Below are 15,537 nucleotides of genomic sequence, written 5' to 3'. Positions count from 1 at the left end.
CGTCAGAAAATAGTGGCTTCAAACTGTTACTTTATGTCTATTTATACATTGAATTAGTGATACTTATATTGTTTTTTATCAACCGAAATCATCGGAAACACAAAACAAGATGATAAAGAGAAAAACTACAATTTAGAAATGTTTGCGGATAAATAGCTAAATCACAGGTTATATTTACAACTTGACAATATTGATGGGTTATTTATTTAGTGATAAAAGTACAAGAATGGGAATTAAAGTCCAACCAAAGTCCATTTAGACTACATAAAATCTTTTGTTCAGTAACGAGAACTTAAATTTATTACATTGTATCTTATGTTAGGACCTCTAATAATTGATATCATTGAAACGATCATAATAATTGAATACATTGCACGAAGTCAGACATTTGCTGTGTACCAGAAAGTAAAGCAACAGTAAATTTTAAAGCTATAACAGATATACTTGGAAAATGGATAATTATTTTACTGTTTAACGTCGATAGCAATGCTTGTCCATACTAATTGCTACTCCGGCTGTTGAAAACAAAATGGCAAGCACAATAATTTGCTTTTCGTGGAAGAAAATAAGAAACCACTTGCTAGAACATTTTAAATTGACAAGCTGAAACAATACTTTGGAAATAGCGAAAACCACTAAAAAGGACATACCTTTCGATCAGCCCCGACAAACGGTATCACATCCCAAGCGTTATATCAGAACTTTTAAATTGAACTTTATTTCTTACCTGCAAAAAACCAACTAAACTGTTACAGTTTTGAACAGTAAATCTCTTCCAAAATTCAATAATGTGGACTATGTTATTTGAATAGGTTTTTACATTGTTTCATGTCCCTCGTCCTAGACTTGTTTCTTTTTTTCTTTTCGATTTGATCTGATTATTGTGGATATGAGGATGTTTCATAGACTGTAACATCTGTGTGATTAAATATTAAAATTTAATCTAAATCTGTTGACTCAAAGTCATCTCATGTTTTTTTCGTGTAGTTAAAGTCATGTGAAAATTCGAATAAAAAAAAAGTAGGATATGTTATATATTCCTGAATGGCTTAGTTTTACTAAAAAACAATTGTGTTTTAGCTTTCTAATAAAGAAATTGTTTTATATTATCAAATTCTTCATACTTGTAGTGCTTTTGAATTTTTGTCTTCCCTTAATATAATTTCCAGATATTTCCCTATGCAATGACCTGGCCTACGAAACATTTTGTTAGAACTTAGGCCACCCCACAGCGCAAGTGCTAGAGGAAACCTGTATATGATGAAAGAATGTAAACAAACGTGCACTGGAATGAAAATAGTAATAAATTATTCTTTAAGAACAAATTAAATACAACAAAGCATTCAACAATATTAAAAAATGATTATTTACCAAATGGGAAAGCATTGAAAATAAAAAAAAAATATCAATTCACTTATTTTTTACGTGATCCACATGCTTTGTGTTGATAGTATATCAAAAGTCAATTAGCCTTCGATCAACAATCGCACAGTGAAATAATATAATATGTTTGAGGTTCGTAACAAATATTAAAAACATGCCTACAAGACTTAGTTTAGTACATATGCATGCATTGATTAAAATAAATCGATAACATTATAGTTACAAAAAAACTTATTTTATATGACTCTAGTGCGTAGTATATCTGTATCATTTTAGATCACTTTAATGACATTATTTTTTTAAATTCTAAAGATTACTTAGCAGAAAAGTTCTTTTGTAGAGATATATTCAGAAATTACAAATGCGTTTCATGTTAAACATAAAATTTCTCACGGTTATACTTGTTTTATATAAAACACTTTTCCATTTTAAGATCTTGAAAGGTAAATGGTGAATTCTCATTAGCCTTACTTAGAGTGAAGCGTATAAATTTTACACGAAAATTTAATTAGCAGATTTTTTAATTGAAAAAAATTCTATGATTGAAGGAGTACCATATCATTTTCATTGATACGAAATCATGTACTGGATGAAAATTACAGGATGTTAGTTAAATTAATTGGACTGAATGTGTCGTCTTAAAATGTAGTTTAAGGTAATTTAATGATACGTCTTTCCTAAAAACAGGAAAGCTTTTAGAATTAATAACCTGTTTGCAATTTAAAAAAGTATACTGATTACGGGTAAATGAAGGGAAAATGAGATGTTTTATGAGAAATTTATCTCATATTATTTTAAGAGTCAACATAGTTAAAATCTAGACAGGTAGTTGCAATCATAAGTCATACTTCTAAGTCATAGATGAGGTAATCATTACAGAACTTGTTTTACCCAGGAAAACATAGAATTAGTAAAGATTATAACATGACATCATTTTTTTTAATATGTAGTTCTCATAAAAAGAGGCAAAATATACTAATACTTGGCTCTAACATGTGTTTAGGAGAAGGCAAAGTATATCAAGTTATACAACATAAATCAATAAGACGTAATTATCACTTATTGACTAAATATTAACTCTATAAAGAGTATCAAAAGATCATTACTTCTATAAAATATTTAGGACTAAAATTGCAAATGACTTTTAAGAATCTTGTTTGTATTGCTGGTGAAATGCCACTTTGTTTATGTGTATATACAATTTTGTATAACAAGAAAAGTTGGAAATGGTCATTGATGGTGTTGATGGTTTTTATTTTTTTATTTGCATAAGTGCAAATCATTACTTCTTTCAGTTCAAAAAGACTGGTTTTTTTTCAAGAAAAATGACAGAAGAGACATTTATCCTTTCACTTAATTTTTAAGCTATAAAAATTATGTAATCTCTCTTAAACATTCAATGTGTGTGACTATTTTGCAAACGTCCGTCTAATTTCAATTGAGTTAGAGGCTCATATAGATAGAGATTAGTCTCTTTCTTATCCTGAATTGCATGTACACATTGATAGTGATCATTGGTTGAGATGAAAGAACAAATTTATCTTTTCCGATACATATCCATTCATTTCTATACAATAAAAGTTTATATAAGATCTGCATACTGCATGTTGATTTCCTGTCGATACGATATTCTAATGCTCGTGTTTCTTATCATCATTTCTTTGATAGAGGATTATGGATAACAAACAATGTTCTCGTAGTTAAGCTGCATTCATCTTTTCACGGGTGCATCATGATTTTCTTTACCGTTACAGTATATCTGTGTTATAGATAATCGCTTATATGTTCTAATCGTCATAACTACAATCATGTTCTCTTTCCCTTCACGAAATACGATTCCGAATCAGAATTACCTTAAAATTGGCAAAACCATAGTTTCACTTGTAGAAATTGGACGGCTTACCCGTTCTATCAACCTGGGTTAATTCAAAAGGCTGGTAATTCGTATGGCTCAATTTGTAACTTTCTTTAAATTTTGTTTTTGAACTGGTTTTTTTTCGTTTTTTTTTGTTCTCCCTTTTTTTTTTTTTTTGTCACGGGGGTGAGGGGGTCACGGATCTGTCATAGCAGATCATAGCAACACCAGTGTTTTCTTCATGTATGACAACACATATACGAAAATGTTCAACGATTTAAAACAAATTGAAATGAGCAAATCAACGGGTACCACTACTGTAGAAGCATTTTTCTTTGCAGAATATTATGTAAAACATGGTTATACTTCCTCGAAGCTGTGTTATCAATGCATTGATCTTGCGTTCTTGGCATCTAATAAAGTATGGTGTCAAACCAGTGCAAATGGCTGTCCTGAATTTGCAGCGAAAGTAGGGTGGTTTCGCTCCACATTGAAGCCTCATTATGACTTTGAAAGGAATATTAGCAACTAATGTGCTGTTCTGTTGCTTTTTCCATGTGCGCAAACTCATTAAGTGTCACAAATCGATATCCCAAATCCTTTCGTTTTCGTTCTTGTGCTATAATCTTTTTGACAGTCGTTATTTTCGAAGGAAACTTGCAAATGTCGCACCAGCATAACAAAAAAGGGAAAATACAATGCAGTTGATTATAGACCAATCTCTCTCACTTGTATCAGTTGCAAACTAACGGAACATGTCATAACAAAACACTTGATTAACCACCTCGAAAATAACAACCTATTATGTGACCTCCAGCACGGCTTTAACCACTCTAGATCATTTGAAACACAAACTTCTATCTTTTGTACAAGAACTAGCTTCAAATTCAGACAATAATAGCCAAACAGACTTAAAAATTATGGACTTTGCAAAAGTCTTAGACAAAGTCCCACACTAAAGACTATTATACAAACTGAATGTTTATGGTATACAAAATGAAACACTAAACTGGATTTCTGTCTTTTTATCAAAACGAACACAAATAAAAACCTAGGCTTCCTTAAAAGAAATCTTAAAACATCCATCACAAACATTAAGTACCAGGCCTACTTAGCACTTTTACGACCGAAACTAGAGTATGCTTGTTCGATTTGGAAACCTCCTACAGCTGAAAAATGCAATAACATTGAGATGGTTCAACGTCGGGCAGCTAGGTATGCCTGTAATCGTTATCACAACATCAGTACCGTTACAGACATGCGCAATACTTTAAATTGGCCTACCGTACAACAATGCAGACTTTAAACTATACTAATAATGTTCTATGAAATGGTTAACAATATTGTCGAAGTGCCAGCAGAATTACTTAAACCAACAGAAAATAGATCCCACCAAATTCATCCACAAACTTACAGACACCTACTAACATTTAAAGACTATTTCAAATATTCATTTTTACCGTTTACTATTACACAATAGAATTAACTACCTCCAAAGGTAGTACTTTCCCCCACTCTAAATGTTTTAGTGAACAGTTGACACCTTCTGCTGTCTATAATATAGAACAGTAAACCTTAGTTGTTAGGTAACTAGTTTTAACCACAGTCATGTTAGCATTTGTTTATTTTTGGCACTACTCTTTTGTAAATATTCATAATCATTATCCTACTCATGTGCAGCAGTAAGTAATTAACAACAATTTGAAGGATAACTGAGAAGAAGATAAAACGTTGTGCTACCAAGATCCAGAAGACATATTACATGATAATTTGCATTCACAGAATAAAGAAGATTTCATTGTCTGACTGTCATTAGTGATATATCATAATATTTGGACTTACTCTAGTCAAAGTTCATTCTATTTTTACTCCCACATTGTCCCATTGAAACACGTTAAACTTGAATGCGAATGATGGGTAAATTCGTGGAGATAGCACAGTATCTTCTTTAATAAAACATTATATGGCATTAGTTAAATATATTTTATAAGATAAATGACTAATAATAGATCAAATCTTATAAAATATGTTGGACTAATCCCGAATGATGTTTTATTATTTATAAGATGAATGACAAATAATAGATCAAAACCGACCGGGCAAGGGCTGTATAGCCAGTCAAGGTCGTTAAGAAATTCCATCATCATCATAGATCAAATAAAACAGTATTGGTCTATCTAGAAATTATTTACTATACAGATTCAATATGTTTATATCTTAATCCAGGCAATGTTGATTGTAAAGGTGGCCCAATTCTTTTGGAAACTTTTTTTTGTTTAAGACGTCATACTGCGAGTACTCTCAGATCTGTTCATTGTGTCTTTTGGTGTCGAGATGTATAAGTACCGGGCCACGTCCACTTGTATTTTTGTCCATGTGATGAGCTAGGCTTTTTTCAACTGATTTTTTTAGTTCATTCTTATGTTGTACTGTTATAGCACCTTCCCAGGTTAGGGGGAGGGTTGGGATCCCGCTAACATGTTTAACCCCGCAACATTATTTATGAATGTGCCTGTCCCAAGTCAAGAAACCTTAATTCAGTGGTTGTCGTTTGTTTATGTGTTACATATTTGTTTTTCGTTCATTTTTTTTTTACATAAATAAGGCCGTTAGTTTTCTCGTTTGAATTGTTTTACATTGTCTTATCGGGGCCTTTTATAGATGACTATGCGGTATGGGCTTTGCTCATTGTTGAAGGCCGTACGGTGACCTATAGTTGTTAATGTCTGTGTCATTTTGGTCTTTTGTGGATAGTTGTCTCATTGGCAATCATACCACAGCTTCTTTTTTTTTATATAATAATGATTTGATGACACGAAAACATACGTTCACTTGCTGAATTTCGGAAATTACGAAAGCTTTAAATATATTTTACAATGTAGTTTTCTATTATCGTACAAAATAATGAATATTTTCATGTTGTAAATTGGTTTAAAATATGCATGATTTCCAACAACACAGACCACAAGAAAAAAAAACAGCAAAATGTAGCATTGAATATCATTGTTTTGAAGAAAAAAAATAGTGTAACATAGTGACATTCAGTTTGCAGTAGGATTAGACAAATTGTAAGGGGAAACCAGTCCTACTCCTACAAAAGTAAATGGGGAAAAAAAGAAGACAACAGTTAAATGATAATTGGTTATTTTTTTATTAGATCGAATCAGTCAATGAAATGATCTATCTTTGTTTCACTTTCAAATGTTGACATTTTTTCCTTTAAATAACATAATACGTGCAATTCATGCGTTATCAATCTCTAGCTAAGGGGTAAAATTGAAGTTCACATGAATATGGATTCATTGGGGTAGAATATATATTTGCAAGTGAATAATTCATCATCAATGTGCGATAGGTTGTTTTGACAAAATTGAACTATACTAGCTGCATTTTCACTATTTCACTTTCACTAATGATTTAAAAAAAATGATTAATATATCTCGTAGCTAGTTCCCCTTAAAATAATCACAGAAACCTTATTCATTATGTACTAAGCAGCTTTTCTGTATCAAACGTCATCAAGGAAGCCCACCAACAAAAGTTTAAGTAAACAATAATGCATTTAATCCAAAAATGGATCTGCACAGAATTGTTTAAACACTTCCTTGAAGGAGGATTTATTCATGTATTAGTCTTACTTTTGATCGCATTCAAAGACTGTTTCCAAATTCCCCCAAAATAATCCAATTACTATTGATTGACAAATGTCAATATGAAACAAAATCTATTGATTTTATCAGTTTGTTAACGATAAACTATTCTCGTCAAAAGTGCAAAAAGAAATTTCTTAATTCAAATGTATGTCTTCGATTTAAGACCCATTTATCTTTAAGAAAATCAGATTTTGACGTCACGAATAATGCAAACTTGATAATCGACCAACTGCAGGAAAACATATTCTTATTTACTGGTCATTGCAAAATAAAATTAATGTCATAAAAAATGCAAAACAACTAAAATACAGAACTACGAAAATAATTCTTAACGGAAAGTCCCTAAGTAAATAGCAAATTCAAAGATGAAACACATCAAACGTATGAACTGTCATATTCAAAATGAGAGAACCAATGCATGCATATTAATTTAATATAGTCCTGTATGCACAATATATTTTACATTTATTACGAATCTATAATGCATTATCACAACTGAGTGATATTGATCACAAGCTAATTGACTTCGAGTTTGTTGCAGAACTGAGTTTATTGCATCATAATATTGATAGGAAGAATGTATCAGTTATCTGTTAGATGTCAGCTTGATTTTGACAACAACTTGATTTAGTTCATTCTGTTGGTTGGTTATGAAGTATGTGGTTTCAGTAATAATAGAAGTAATAAGAAAAGACACATTTAAAGTTCTGTAAATATATCTATAAAATCCTCAATACCAAATTATTTGAGTTACGGGGAACTAGGTTGACCTAGATATAAAGGTTCGAGCAGTTTAATTTCCACTCAGGTTTTCCTTTATATTTTATATATTTTTAATACTATGGGCTTAAATGATTCTATTCTTCTCTGAATTCAAACGACTAAAAACAAAAATGCCGATTAAGACAGGAAGATGGCCAAACGTATCAAGAGAAAACGACAAATTGGGGACGAATATGATTCTAAATCAATATATCTTTTTCATATTTTCCATGTGTTCCCATTTGGTAATTAATCTTTTCCTTGAAAGTTGTTTGGTGCGTTTGAATAGTTCTTTAATAATCGACTAGTACCGTTTTCCTGACAGTACACGTTTGTTTATGTTCTTTCATCGCGGGTTTTTCCCTCGCACTTGCGCTGTGCCGGGGTCGAATTTTAAAGGAGAGGTCTGGTAGTTAAAGTTACTGCAATTGGGAAATAATCAGCAAACTAGAGGACGGGCAGATAATTATTCAATAGCAGTACATTTATGAATATCTTGATAATATATAAAAACAAACTTTAGAAGAAAGTTTACATACATTTGTTTTGAAGTAAAAATTAATCATTTAAGTGTAAAAACATAGTAAACTTTTTAAATTTGAAGGTTCATGATTTTAAATTATATCTTATAGAATTAATATAGTACCAGCGCGCAGTTTTCCTACAATTTACGATGCTTCCTAAGTCTCGTGTTTTGTGATCTGTTGATGGTATTTTAGTAAATTTTCTTTTAGTATGGTGTTATCTGTTTTTATTCGATTACTGTTATTGTTTCCTCTAAGAATCTTCTGATATTCTTTTTGGATAGTTGAAATTGAAAATATTATAAACTTGTATTGCTTTCATTTGAATAACAATGGTCATATACAGGAACTATGGCTATCAAAGCATTATCGAGAAGAAAATAAATCTCGCCATTACACGACTCGTTATAGGTCAAATGTATTTAATAGTATTGCAGGCAGTAATGTTTAAGTGATTTAATCAACAAAATTAGATAAACAAGTTTTACAAGGTCTCATGGATTTTTTTTATGTATAACATTATTTAACATGAAAATACATTTTGATAGTTTACACAGTTGGTCTTTCCAAACAGATAATACTTTAAAACTCCTTTTAAAACATAGTCAAAGCTTTGATAAATGTCGATATTTAAAATCGGTAAATGATTTGACGTTATAAATGAGGGTTTTACTATTTGTAATGAACTCTTTGAAGGCGTACAACTGTGTAAGAATCAAACTACGAGTGCAATGCTAAGAAAATTGTTTTTAATTAATAAAAGAACATATTTACACTTAATGCACTTAATATGTACTGATTGCTAATTAAGTCTTGGTTTTTAACTAGCTTTCAGTAACAGATTACTGCGAGTTCTCTCGGTATAAGTACTCTGCGTCTTAAATCTTTTGTATGTTGTTTTATTGCGATCTGATGAGTCCAGCCTTTTTCGACTGATGTTTATAGTTTGTTCTTATATCGAGGTGTTATACCACTCTTCTAGGTTCGAGAAAAGTTTGGCGCCAACATATGTATAAACCCCGCCACATTCTGTATATGCCTGTCCCGTCAATGTGTAATTGTGCTATTGTACATTTTTTGTTTTATAGTCTTTCATTTCTGCTTATGTCACAGTGGCGGATCCAGGGGGTTCCGGGGGTTGGAACCCCCTTTTTTGGACGATCAATGCATTTGAATGGGAGCATATAGTTGGAACCCCCCCTTTACTCTGGGTTGGGAACCCCCCTTTTTAAAATGGCTGGATCCGCCACTGCGTCAGTTTTGCTAATGTGCTTTTTGGTACTTATTTTATCTGCATATATATCTAGTTATCGATATGCATTTTTGTGATTTGTTTTGTAACATATTTGTTTGTTTTTATAGTAATTAAGATTATAATAACACAATATTGACTGCTGTACACCTTTTTTGACATTTTTACCCATTATGTATATTTTGTTTTGTTCACACATCGTTGTCAATATAATTGTATTTGATGCGACTGCCATTCAAGCATTAGTGAGAGTTAGGCTATGGCTTTATTTTTTTTTTATTAATAACAATTATCTTTCAGTTAATTGTATCTTATTAACATTCATTTACTACAAGTTTTTATTTCTATTTACACTTTTTTCAAATCATTTCTTAATTACAAGGTTGGCAAAGTATTACCCGGGTAGGATAACCCAGATTTACCCGGGTTTGGCAATACTCCAAGAAACAGGTAATACTGGGTGGGCAATACTGGGTGATATGATTTTTTCATGCTTATTTTTACACAAAAAGGTAAATACTTGTTGCAGTGATATAGTTTTCTAGCAAAATATATACATTGTATAAAGATAACCATTGAGAGGCATACCTGAAGATTGTAAACTCAATTTCTTCCTTTTGTTCACTAATTCCATGTAGGCAGAATACAAGTTTTGGAGAATTAATTGTCAATTTTCAAGCTTTGTTTCAATGATCCAACTTGAAACTTTTAAAAAGTTGCATTGAACCCCTATTTTTACGTTTTTGTTTTTTTCTTACATTGCTGTCAATATAATTGAATGTAATGCGACTGTAATACTCTGTAATACAATAGAGAGCTTTAGCTATCTGAAGAACACATTTTCTACACAAGGAAATCACTGTACAAAGTTACAATTATGACAGTTTCTTCCATTCGTTTGATGAGTTTGAGTTTTTGATTTGGCGTTTGTTTAGAGACTTTTTGTTTCGAACTTTCCTCAGTATTTTTGTTTTATTACTTTTTTCCAAGTCAAACGCCTGTAGTTTGGTGATTGTCGTTTGTTGCTGTATATAGTTATCAAAAGTACCAGGATTATAATTTTATGCGCCAGACGCGCGTTTCGTCTACATAAGACTCATCAGTGACGCTCAGATCAAAATAGTTAAAAAGCCAAATAAATACAAAGTTGAAGAGCATTGAGGACCCAAAATTCCAAAAAAATTGTGCCAAAAACGGCTAAGGTAATCTACTCCTGGGGTAAGAAAATCCTTAGTTTTTCGTAAAATTCAAAGTTTTGTAAACAGAAAATTTATAAAAATGACCATATAATTGATATTCATGTCAACACTGAAGTGCTGACTACTGGGCTGGTGATACCCTCGGGGACGAAACGTCCACCAGCAGTGGCATCGACCCAGTGGTGTAAATAGTTATCAAAAGTATATCATATTTGTTTTAATTAAGCATAAAAATTTGTTTAGCTTTCCTATTTGAATTGGTTTAAATTTATCATGGTGTGGCCCTTTATGGCTTGACATGCGGTATGAGTTTTGCATATTGTTGAAGTTCATACGGTGACCTGTAGTTATCAACTTCTACATCATTTAACCCGATGGAAAATGTTTCATTGAAATTTAACATAATCATCTTATTTCTATAATATTTTTTTTACATTATTACATGTATATTGTTTTACTGTACATTTTTCTTAATCTTAATCATGGAATAATCACTTTAAATATTTGTTTTTGCGTTATCTTTTTGGAACTCTTTTGGTGCATTCTAAATGTTCTAAGTGAAAATTGCTCCTCGAAATTCGAAAGTCAATCAAGATAATCGCTTTAATTAGTGAATTTCCAGTAAAAGGACGGATATCAAAAGTAAATCATTCAATTAATGGATTTTTCCAATTTTTTTTTATTTTTTTCATTTGACGCACGACTAAAAAACTTAAAAGCATATAATATTTTGCATGACACAAATGAAAAATAACGGGTTTTCAATAGTTGATAGGTATATATTATTATACATTAAATATCTACAAGACGCAAAAATAAAACCTCAATATATTTTTCGTAAGTCTATGTTTTTTGTACCATTATCTTTTCAAAAAACAAATCTCTTGATCATTATTTGTTTTCCTTCCACTCAATTCAATTTGATTTGATTTTAAGTTAGCATTATTTAAATTAACTTATCGGCTTACCTGCGTGTATTTTGTTAGATTGTACTAATATCATCAAAAGAAATATCATCATTACTGTGGCATCATTTGTCATCGTCTGAGTTTACCTGAGTAATTACAGATGTTGTTGGGATCAACGCTATTCAATATACCAGAAAGAAAAAAATGGAACAGGAATTAATAAACCAATGTCGGTTAGATTTCTATTGATTAAGTTAATTGATATATCATTTTTCCTTTATAGGATAAACATATTTGCTTCTGAAATGGTGCATTAATTAGGATTTTGCAATTTCATACCAGTTGTTAGTTTCATTTTTAGCTTTAAGAGGATTCGGTAACGCTGTTGTGTTTCTTCATGTCTAGATCTTCAGAGATTCAAACAAATACTGAACTCCGAGAAAAATTCAAAAAAGAAAAGTCTCTAACCAAATAGCAAAATCAAAAGTTCAAACATATCAAACGAATGGATAACAATTTGAAATGACATTTCACTACTTGCTCACTCTGTTTATAACTTCACACATTCGATTCATATATTACCTAAATTATAATTGCATGAACAGAGATATAACAACACAACTTTACACAAGTATCAGACATAAACACGGTGGTTATGTGTTTTTATATGATTTGTATTAGATTTAGGCAATAGAAGATAAATAAAACAGTGAGCAAACATAGACATATAAGTCTTCAAAGATGGACTAATATTACCGCCATACATACTGGGTGTTATAAGAAACAAGTTCTAAAACTATCAGCTTCCAGGAAAGTTGTGAATGGAATTGATTAATGACAGCACATGCTCTGACCACAGCATCAAATTAGACGAAAACACTAAAGGGAATTTAAACATTCATGTCAAACATGATCTGTTTGTCATTAATTAATATGTGTCAGCAATGTCACCCACACATTCTTTACAAACTATTATAGTTTGAGTAATGGCATTTATCCTGAAAAATGGGCAGAAGGATATATTGCACCCTTACATAAGGCTAATGATATTCTTGATCCTAATAACTATCGTGGTTTGACCATAACTAGTTCAATAGGAAAATTGTTTAATTCTATTTTAAATTCCCGACTTGACAAATTTCTAGTCGAACACAAAATAATTGATAGCTGCCAAATTGGCTTCACAAAGAAAGCTAGGACATCTGACCACATGTTTGTAATCAAGACAATTATTGATAAATATTGTAATAACCCTGGTGGTAGACTATATGCTTGCTTTGTTGACTTTAAAAAGGCCTTTGATACTATTATTCACACTGGAATCAAATTGAAGCTACTAGATATTGGGGTGGGATCTTCTTTTTACAACATCATTAAAAGCATGTATGAAGTAAGTAAATCATGTTTAAAAGTAAATGAAAACTTAACAAATTCCTTTTCAACGCACCTGGGGGTGAAACAAGGAGACAATCTTAGTCCAAACCTCTTCAAGATCTTTATTAATAATTTGACAAACTATTTAAAACACTATGAAGACCCAGTTTCAATAAATGATCAAGATTTACACTGCCTTATGTATGCTGACGATATTGTTTTACTGTCAACATCTCCGAATGGTTTGCAAAAAAAATTGGACATTTTGCAAAATTACTGCAATGATTGGTGCTTAAGTGTGAATACAAACAAAACAAAGGTTCTTATATTCAACAAGGCAGGTAGATTGATTAACAAATATGATTTTATGCTAAATGGTGTAAAACTAGAGTGTGTTAATTCATATAAACATTTGGGTATACATTTTTGTGCATCTGGCTCCTTTACAGTAGCACAGGATGAATTGTATAAAAAGGCACTAAAAGCCTATTTTAAGTTATCTAAAGATTTTTTATCCTTGCATCCTTCAGTCAAAACAAGCATGCATGTTTTTGATCATACCATCAAACCCATCCTATTATACAGCTGTGAGATATGGGGTGCCTTTAATCCAATGTCATCTAAATATAGAAATGGAATTTTTTCATTTGACCATATTTACTCCTAATTACCTGCTGAAAAACTTCATACTAAATTCTGTAAATTTATTCTTGGAGCTCCAAAAAAAAGCACCAATTTTGCAGTATTAACTGAGGTGGGAAGACTACCAATATATTTTAACATGATTAAAGCAATGACTAAATACTATTACAGACTAGAAAAAACAGACACTAACTTTCCATTGTTATATAATGCATTTATAGAATCAAAAAAAATTGTATGAGTCAAAGAAACCGTCGTGGTATATGTCATCTGAAAAACTTCTTTCATTGATTAATAATTATCAAATATCCTCAGACACGGCTAAACCAATTGACAACAGAAAACTAAGAAATGCCATGTAGAAAGATTGGGAAAAAAATCTCAAAACTCACTCAGAAGGAAAACTATGCACATATGTTACCTTTAAATCAAATTTTGGTTGTGAAAAATATCTTAATATTGTTAAAAAATTTGAAGATAGACGGAGTCTAACAAGATTCGCATATCTGCTCACCATTTACTTATAGAGAGAGGTAGATATAGTAATACTCCCCGACACAATAGAATATGTAAGAGATGTTGTAGTAATGAGGTCGAAGATGAAACACTGTGATAGTTTAACGCACCAAAGGAAAGACATGATAACAATGATAAATAATTGCTGCAAGAATTTTAAAAATCTTGACCCTAACCAAAAACTGATATGGTTAATGAATAATGAAGATGAGAAATTATTATCAGAATTATGCATGTTCATTAAGAAATATGAAAAGTTTTAATGGGATTTATCTCCCTCTACTACTTGAATTTGAGCTTTATATTTTCTCTATAGTGAGTTCTAGAGCACCGTCCCTTGATGATATTGCCAAGTAGCAATGTCAACCCTTGCTGCTGTGCATTAATCATGAGGAGAATCACTATTGGAGTAATCTCATGTATCTGTAGCTAGTTCGGAAGGATCTCCCCTTGATGACCTTTGCATTGTTGTGATGTAAAAGTCCCTCACTGCTGTGCACTGGTCATGAGGAGAACTACTGCAGAATAAGATACTATATTCCTGGTTCTATTTTTACTTTTTGTTTCCGTATTAATATACTTTATATCATATTCTTTTAATATTAAATCGACCTCATTGCACTCAATGCATCTTACCTTAATTATATCCTACATTGCTCATATTATCAATTTATTATTTGTGTATTACTTATAATATTGTGTATTTCACTAATGTTTATATAATCATTGTATGATGTTTTTGTATCTTGCCCGACAAGGGCCCATGATTGGTTTAATGTCTAATGTCTAATGTCTATAGTAACGAAAGATCATATTATCATTTTGTGAAAGAAAGCCCTTTCTGATCATCACGAACAAAATTTCGACGAACGATTTGATTTTTTTACATGGAAAATTATATATAAACTACATTTTACAATTTACAAAGTTGGATTTTTTTCCTTTATAACAAATACAAACATCTAAATATATTTAAACTTGATTGAGTAAAATGTACATTTTGAAATAAAGAAACATATCTTAAGTAGACCCAAACGAAAGACTTGTCTGGGACTTTGTTGATCAACATGTTTCCAAAACTGATGATGCCTCACTATGATTACTGCAGAAATAACAATAGAAATAATTATCTTTTGGCAGCTTATTGATTTCAGTTAGTGCTAAACTAAGAACAGATATGCCAAAGCTCACAAAGTCACAAAATTCGATTTTTCACGAAACCAATTATCGTTTGTAGACGAAATGCGCGTCTGACGAAAATACAAAATTTCATTCCTGGTATCTATGATGAGTTCATTTATATGATCTGAACATCTAACAAGTGAACATCAGTACATGTATTTGATAAATATTATTTAAATTAGATATAGACAATAGAAGATATAGGTAAATGTTAATAAAACAGTGAACAAACATAGTCATATAAAGATCACCAATGTCTTCAAAGATGTACAATTGTTTACGACATA

At 31.1% G+C, this 15,537-nt stretch overlaps 1 protein-coding gene across 1 annotated transcript in view; it reads right to left on the bottom strand.

Annotated features, from left to right (window-relative positions):
* Positions 1-11,697, bottom strand: part of LOC143066461 (metabotropic glycine receptor-like) — a 35,115-nt gene extending 23,418 nt beyond the window's left edge. Inside the window, exon 1 of the mRNA XM_076239379.1 lies at positions 11,597-11,697. Within this exon, the coding sequence (XP_076095494.1) occupies positions 11,597-11,669 (73 nt within the window). The 5' untranslated portion in view covers positions 11,670-11,697. The remainder of the gene's footprint in view (positions 1-11,596) is intronic.
* Between the last annotated feature and the right edge of the window lie 3,840 nt (positions 11,698-15,537).

This window comes from Mytilus galloprovincialis, chromosome 3, assembly GCF_965363235.1.
Source record: "Mytilus galloprovincialis chromosome 3, xbMytGall1.hap1.1, whole genome shotgun sequence".
In the NCBI taxonomy this organism is placed as follows: Eukaryota; Metazoa; Mollusca; class Bivalvia; order Mytilida; family Mytilidae; genus Mytilus; species Mytilus galloprovincialis.
This window is presented reverse-complemented; position numbering and strand designations above follow the sequence as displayed.